We start from the raw sequence: 8039 nt of genomic DNA, 5'->3' as shown, positions 1-8039 counted from the left end.
AGGTGAAAGTGGACGAGTTCATCACTCACAACATGACTCTGGACCAGGTCAATGACGCCATTGAACTGATGAAGCAAAGCAAATGGTAGATTTACACTTCTATACTTTCTTCATCATTAATAGCTCAACAACAACACAGATACAGTATCAACAGGTGAAGGTCTACTCACTTTTATTTTTTCTCTTCTCTGCAGCATCCGAACAGTCCTGAGTGTTTCTCCACAGTAAGACCACTCTGTTGCTTTCAGTGACGCCGAAGTAATTCAGGAATTCACCACAGAATTTCAACATAATATTCATACAAATAATACAATTCACATATTAAATTTATCTTTCAGTTTATACAGTATACATGCCAGACATTTTAACAGCCATGTACAGTATATTATGAGCTGTGAGCTGTAAACATGTCAAGAGTGTTTATGGAGCAAAATAAATGAAATAAACAGAAGGGGTCTCTGGCCTCCTTGTCTGGCTTGATTGTGTTGTGTGTCAGATTAACAATGTCTGTGAATACTCTATTAAACTAGAACGGCACTCAGTAGCCAAATATTTTCTTTCACCAGATCAAGATTTTGTGTCCGGGATGTGTGCAGATCCGGATTATTATCTGGATCTGCACCAAACTATACAGACAAATAGCTCCGATTTACACAGACGAGCCTAATTATAAGAAAGTTTGCTTAATTTAACAGGCAGCACTGTAGTTATTCTGCCAGGATGAGCTCCAGGATTTGAGACCATAAAACTACTTCTACTTCTACAACTGATGTTGGTGAATGTGAGATTTAATGGTGAAGAAATCACAGTTCCTGATTGCGCTCTCCAAATGTGCCATGAATATTATCATCATCTCATCATCTCGGTTTATGCACAGTAGATTCACTGTGGTTGCATTGATGCAATCTCGCACAAACAATACCAGGCCGCAAAAATAAATAAGTAAAACTGGGGCAAGAGTAGGTCAGCATACATGTCATCTTTCTAATTTGTCTGGCAAAAGTAGCACCACACCCTGTTATTTATCAATTTCTACATGTAGATCTGTGGTCATCTAACCACCGTTGTGGAAGAGCAGAATCTTTACTGTATTTTTTTCTTTTCTTTTTTCTTTTTTCTCATGACTGGCCAAATTGAAAATACTTCCACAAAATTTGATAGAACATTTTCTTCCATAACAGCAATTAGTTTTACTATTTGGATCATTGGGATTCCACATATAACCAATGGACCTACAGAATGGGAATACATCAAGAGAAATTATCTGTCCTTGGCAATATATTGCTATTCGATTTCTTTATACCAGCAACTCTGCATGTGCTCAGCAAAAACATTAGCGTCCTCTGATATGGAGCTGATCTGGACTCTGAGCCTCATTAACTGTCATTGTGTGTTGGTGGATAAAGCATACAGCCTCTTGAGACAATGGGAGAAGCAGATGTGATTGGCTATGATTGCTACAGGACCCTGACCAACAACCATAACAGACCCAGTAATGTACATCATGATAATGCATCCTGCCAAAGCCTTGTTTCCATCTGCTTCTGAATCTGGTTAATATCAACTAGATACCTTGTGATGTATAGGTAACAAATTTTAAAATGATTGAAACCTAGGTTGCTTTTCGGCCTCCATACATGTCTTAACAGGAATCACAAACTAAAGGTAACCTGACATTCAAACATTCAAGAACCTATTGCAAATGTGTGTGTGTGTGTGTGTGTGTGTGTGTGTGTGTGTGTGTGTGTGTGGTCACAATATATATGACCTCTGTAGATAGATATGAGGGAGGAAATGAGCATTGTGTAAAGTGGAAAGATCAGCAGCAGCAATGTTTGGACACGTCACCCAGCCCACAGAGGCAGGGCCCTTCTTTGTGATTGGTCTAAGCCGTAGTAAGACGCACACTCTTATCTCACCCTGTGAGGGACAAGCCTGGTTGTGAAACAGCATGGCAACTGCAGGGAAGGTAAGCATGCTGACTTCTCCTCACATACAGTCAATTTCTGCGGGTGTTTGAACGGCTTTGAGTCGTTCAACACACAAAAACACTGTTAGGACTTTTCGTCAGCTCGGTCAAATGTTTGTGGAGTAGAGGGGAATGTTTACAGTGCAAAGATATGGAGGGCGGGTTTGAATCTTAACAGCCCGTCTATTGCACGCTTTCACAATCTGTAATAGAGTCACTGGAGAGTTTTGTGTGTCTCTTGGAAGACTTCTTTGGCTGACACTTCTGGTTCAGACTTCCTGTTGTTGCAACATTTCCGCACAAGGCCAGACGAAAAGGTCAATGTCTTAAAAATGGTTTTCTATGGTTCAGTTAAATTCAGCCTGGGGCGAAACAAAGGCAGAAGAACAGAGCCTGTTGTCTGCCGCCCCGAAAATTATTTTCCTCCCTCCCTTTAATCACTAACTGCCTCCACTGTAGCGCTGAATGGGTTAAATGTCCAGCGGGTGTGTTATGTTGACAGATTCCAGACCAGCTGAAGCTCTTGGATGTTGTGTTGTAGGTGATCCGGTGCAGAGCTGCAGTAGCATGGGAGGCTGGGAAACCTCTCGTGATGGAGGAGGTGGAGGTGGCACCACCTAAAGCTGGGGAGGTCCGCCTTAAGGTAAAGACTCAGGGCGGATTAGTTTGCAATTTACACCCATGTTTGTTAATAAGGATTCTGTTGGTGTACAAGATAATAAAAAAAAAAAAACCCTTGGAGCAACTCTCCTCTGATAACAATATATCTTAGATAAGTTACTGTATGAACACCTATCTATATATACACTGTTTATAGCCTACACCATGTACTGTACCAACAATTACAAGACTTATCTACTGTCAGTTTTTGTCATTTTGAATATTTACTGTCCAACACTACAGTGTGCTTTGCACCCTGGTTATTCTCTGCTATATGTTGTGAAAACAAAACTCTCCTTTACAGTTACTTTATATCTATTTTAGCTTTACCAAGACAGGTTACTTTATTATACTACAATCTTTACACCATTAATATAACCTCAACTTAAAAAGATGCTCACAAATCAGTAATACTTCTAACAAAGTAGAAGACTTAAATGAAAACTCATATCATTATGAGATTTTATTCCTGAAATGATTGATTTCCCCACAGTCCGTCCAGATGTTCGTGCTCAGGTAATGACATCAGCAGTTTGACATGGTTCTGCATGGATCAGATGCCAGTGCTTTATTTCAGGTCGTGGCCACAGGGATCTGTCACACTGACTCCTACACACTGAGCGGCTCTGACCCTGAGGGAGCTTTCCCCGTGGTGCTGGGCCACGAGGGAGCTGGTATCGTGGAGAGTGTCGGAGAGGGAGTCGTCAAGTTTCAACCAGGTTCCTCTTCTCTTCTCCCGCATGGTTTAAATAGATAACTGCACTGTAAGGGCTCAAATATAACAGTGTGTTTGTATTTTAGGGGACACGGTCATTCCCTTGTATGTGCCACAGTGTGGAGAGTGCAAGTTCTGTAAAAATCCCAAAACCAACTTGTGTCAAAAGATCAGGTAACTGTCCTGGGTTAAAGCTCTTCTTGCCTTCGCGCCGCGCCTCTGAACACTGAACACAACATCTGTGTCTTGTTCTCCAGGCTCACTCAGGGCAAAGGCTTGATGCCAGATGGCACAACCCGCTTCTCCTGCAAAGGGAAGAGCCTCTTCCACTTCATGGGTTGTAGCACCTTCTCTGAGTACACTGTGGTGGCTGAGATCTCCCTGGCCAAAGTGGACCAGAGGGCCCCTCTGGACAAGGTTTGCCTGCTGGGCTGTGGCATCACCACTGGATATGGAGCTGCTTTAAACACTGCCAAGGTAAATCAGCCTCCTCCCCTAACATTAGACTTATTCCGGCCAGGCACTAATATCCATCGTGGGATGTCGATAGATAAGATAATAATTGACTTACCCAAGGAAAAAAGCCTTAAAATGAAATCAAAAGTGAATGAATGATGAACTATGAATGGCATGTTGGAAAGCATATTTTCATAGCATCATTGCTTATGTGTTTCATTTGTCATTTTTATCTAAATCCCTTCGTTACCATCTATTTTCGTAGTCCATACATGTCATAAGACTACAATACCCTTGAGTTTTGCGTCACGGATAAACAGTTGTTTTGCATTAGTGCACGTGTAATTAAATAGAGCGTACAGATTCAGGTGTGCAGAAGTTGTTTTTTTTTTGTTTATAACTGATTATCCTTTCAGCACGTAGCAAAGGCTTTTAGCCAGAAGAGCCTTGGACACTTGTCATGTTGAAAACAACATTTTTTCTCTCAGTGTCAGTTGGTCCAATAATTGATATTGATTCATTCTAACATGTTGTGAATTACCCACAGTTTAGCCTCCACTTTCTAGGCTTGAATACTTTGATTTGATTGATTTTTCCTTTAGTGCCACCATGTTGTTGGCATTTCTGGTTTTGAGCGAAATGACTCAACAACTCTTGGTTGCCATGAAAGTTGGTACAAACATTCTTCAAGAATAATTACAGTAACTTCAATGATCATCTGACTTTTCACGTAGCGCCATCATAAAGGTCTGTACATTATATTTTGTGCTCACTCTGCAGGTGGAGGCTGGGTCGACCTGTGCAGTATTTGGCCTGGGGGCGCTGGGCCTCGCAGCAATCATGGGCTGTAAAGCAGCTGGGGCAACCAGGATTATTGGAGTCGATCTCAACCCTGACAAGTTTCCTACTGCTCGAGAGTTCGGGGCCACGGACGTGGTGAACCCAAAGGAGCACTCCAAGCCGATCCAAGAGCTCCTGGTAGAGATGACAGATGGAGGCGTGGACTACTCCTTCGAATGTGTGGGCAATGTGGCAATCATGGTGAGAGGGGAAGTACCAATCCCATATTAGTCACCATTACTAACTAATTAATCTGTGGATGCTGAATAACCACGAATCATGATTATGTTTAATGGGCCATGGCTTAACAGTCAGTTTTATAAAGACATCAGGAAAACATTAGGTATTAATTTGAATACTTCTAGTCCATATAATGAATAATCCTTGACTACTTCCACCTGTGGCAAACCCCACCCTGCTGCTAAGAAAGCCTGCTATACTGTAGATAAGGCCTTGAGTTTGTGGTCAGGTGCTGTTAGGATCAGAGTGAGTTGATAGTGTCCTAACATTGTTTCTTGATGGCAGAGAGCAGCCCTGGAGGCCTGCCATAAAGGATGGGGCACTAGCGTCATCATCGGGGTGGCAGCAGCCGGACAAGAGATCTCCACCCGGCCCTTCCAGCTGGTTACTGGACGCACCTGGAAAGGCACTGCCTTCGGAGGTAACTGGTTAGATTTTTTTTTTTTGATTTAAGGACAGCTGATTCAAGATAAAGTGTTATAGGTATTAACTGTGGCTGTGTACAGTATCACTCTCTTTGACTCATTCACCACTTATATAAATACCCTATATAAAAGACACTCAATAGTTCACCCTACATTTAGCAGCAAATTGAGATTTCAGACACATTAATCATTTTTCATCATTACTAACAAGTGTATTTCCACAAAACTTTAATTTTCACAATTGTATTTGTTCCATTGTGTGAATTTTTGAGGGCAGCCTGTGTTTCTAGTTATGCTAGTGGTGACACCTTAGAGGTGATCCTCTGACTTTTCATATAGTGGTGTTGGTCAGTCAGTCCACCATTTGCAGAGACATTCGTGGTCACCAGAGGAACTGATCTTTAAGACTCTGATGATCCCCTGACTCTTCCTCTAGCGCCACCAGCAGGTTGCCATAGTGAAATGTCTCCACAACTATTCACAGATGGTTTATGAGGTTCGGACATTCATGTTCTTCACAGGATCACATAAACTGATTTCATTTTTTTTTTAATCAATCATTAACGATACCGGGGGGAAGCAACTGTAATAACTACTAAGGAGCCAAGATGATTTTTTTTTTTCCTGCGCAAACTCTGGTTTGTTTATTTTCCATGCATGAATCATAGTCATTCAACACAACCACTCCATAGTCTCACACCCAGCTCTCAGACGGGGGCACATAATGAGCAAATGCCGCACAAAGCAAACTAATTGCTCCTTTTATACAATAAATGCTTTGCGACTGTGGCTGGAATCCAAGCCGTTACACAAGTATTTAAACTGACAGATTTACATTGACAAAGATGTGTAGGTGTAGATTTAGTACAATTAGTCTCCAGTTAGTCACTTTTGATGGAAACGCAGTTGTGTAACTTCTATAAACAGGATTTGTCGTTTGCTTGTACAAACATTTTGTTCTCTGTTGTAATACGAATGTGGTGTGAATCACTATTTCCCACTTTTCCCAGGATACAAGAGCGTTGACAGTGTCCCCAAACTGGTGGAGGAGTATATGAACAAGAAGCTCAAAGTGGATGAATTCGTGACTCACACTTTACCCTTTGAGAAGATCACCGATGGTTTTGACCTCATGCATGCTGGGAAATGGTAAGCCTTGATTGAAGATATACGTCGAAGTTGTTTGTTATGCTAATGTGCGCCGCTCTCCAGTCTCCCTCCGGGTAAGGTCTGTTAAGACCTTATGCATCACTGCTGCGTTCTGTTGACGACAAAGCCCAGATGGGATGAGAGGTGTGAGACCTTGAGAGGCTCCATTCAAATAAAAGCACAAATTGTGTCAGTAGTGTATTTTAAGCCATAGAAGAAAAAAAATCTTATATTCACAATGTAATCTTGTTTTTTCCTCCTTCAGCATCCGCGTCGTCCTCCAGTTCTAGACGCAGAGGAGTGAAGAAAACCATGATGTCACTCCATTTTTACTTTGCTTAGTTTAATAAATAATCTTTCAGTTCCCTGTCTGATTCAGTTTTATTTGAACAATGCACAGTCAGACACCTCTTTGATCAGCGTTCCCCCCCCCCTGAAGGAACACAGAGAGGGAACATTGTGAGGAGATAAAACAGAGGAACCAAAACAAGATTATTCAGAAATATTCAGAGATATCCTTTGATGTAGACGGAATGAATAATAAGGCAGAGCAACAACAAACAGCCAAATTGGCATTGGTGTCGGCAGGTTGTTAATCGATAAGGACTCTGTGAATGGGAGCAGCACAGACACAGAGGCCTGGTGAAGTGGTTTAAAAGCATGTTGAAAACACTGCAGCTAAAGTCGAGCCTGTTGAAACACTCGCAAAACATCCTTTGATTATTGTCCCTGTAGGATTTGAGCACAAGGTTGACTTTAGTCTTTTGTCTGGTTAACAACGGGTACACAAACTTTTCACTGTAAATTTAAGTGTCTCTAAGCGCGGGGAACGCACTATTCACTTTCTAAAACGTCGACTCAAACTGTAACCGGCTCGAGAGGATTGCTACGACGCCTTGTACCAAGCTGTGCCGCTCCTCGTTAGGCAAAACATGTCGACAGCTCAGCTGATGCTCTACAGCGGAAAAGCAAATATTAATTTTACCTCTGTGGTGAAGAAGACCGGTCTCATGAGGACACATAATGCTGAAATGGGTGACTCAAAGGATTGCGGGCTTTTTAGCTTGGTGGGGTTAATAAACTATTTCTGATTATCAGCAGGCCTCTCTTCACTGCAGACATAACAGGAGAAGCACAGGTGTAAACTAATAAACATGTCATTTGAAAATAAAGCAGTCAAACAGTCAGTTATTCTTAAAAAACTGCAGGATCGGCAGTGGTCCTTTTTTTCATGACTATACAAACAGCAATGAAAAAAAATGCAGCTTATGCAAGAGTCTGTACTTGACATTTTATGGACTAAGAATTGCTTTTGAAAACTGAATATGCTACATTAGTCTAAATATACAGATACGATGGATAATAAAGTTTAGGAGTGCCTTGGTAGCCAAATAGCTACAACCTGCAGCAGAGGTCCCAGACCTCGCTTCCTGTCTGTTTTAAAGATAAAGTTTAGAGTCTGACTTCTACAGTAAATCCTGCATTCATATAAGGCAAAAATAATTATAGTGACCGCACTTCACTGCATTAGTTAAATTTTTCCTTTTAGTATTTACCAGCACACAACCTCCTATCATTATTACAG

At 41.5% G+C, this 8039-nt stretch overlaps 2 protein-coding genes across 2 annotated transcripts in view; both read left to right on the top strand.

The window, feature by feature from the left end:
• LOC111670218 (alcohol dehydrogenase 1-like) overlaps positions 1-451 on the top strand; it is a 4806-nt gene extending 4355 nt beyond the window's left edge. Inside the window, exons 6-7 of the mRNA XM_087179449.1 lie at positions 3-85; positions 195-451. Coding sequence (XP_087035575.1) covers positions 3-85; positions 195-228 — 117 coding nt within the window. The 3' untranslated portion in view covers positions 229-451. The remainder of the gene's footprint in view (positions 1-2; positions 86-194) is intronic.
• Positions 452-1824: 1373 nt separating this feature from the next.
• Positions 1825-6818, top strand: LOC111670221 (alcohol dehydrogenase class-3 chain L). Its single transcript, XM_023426856.2, has 9 exons — positions 1825-1969; positions 2511-2612; positions 3207-3348; positions 3431-3518; positions 3602-3821; positions 4581-4841; positions 5166-5301; positions 6316-6454; positions 6720-6818. Exons 1-9 carry the CDS (start codon positions 1952-1954, stop codon positions 6742-6744), a joined length of 1131 nt encoding a protein of 376 aa, XP_023282624.1. The 5' UTR covers positions 1825-1951; the 3' UTR covers positions 6745-6818.
• Positions 6819-8039: the final 1221 nt, after the last annotated feature.

This window comes from Seriola lalandi, unplaced genomic scaffold (genome assembly GCF_002814215.2).
Source record: "Seriola lalandi dorsalis isolate HSWRI2012SDOR001 ecotype SW California unplaced genomic scaffold, Sedor1 jcf7180002054842, whole genome shotgun sequence".
NCBI lineage: Eukaryota > Metazoa > Chordata > Actinopteri > Carangiformes > Carangidae > Seriola > Seriola lalandi.
Note: the sequence above shows the minus strand (reverse complement) of the source record. Positions and strands in the feature narration are given on the sequence as shown.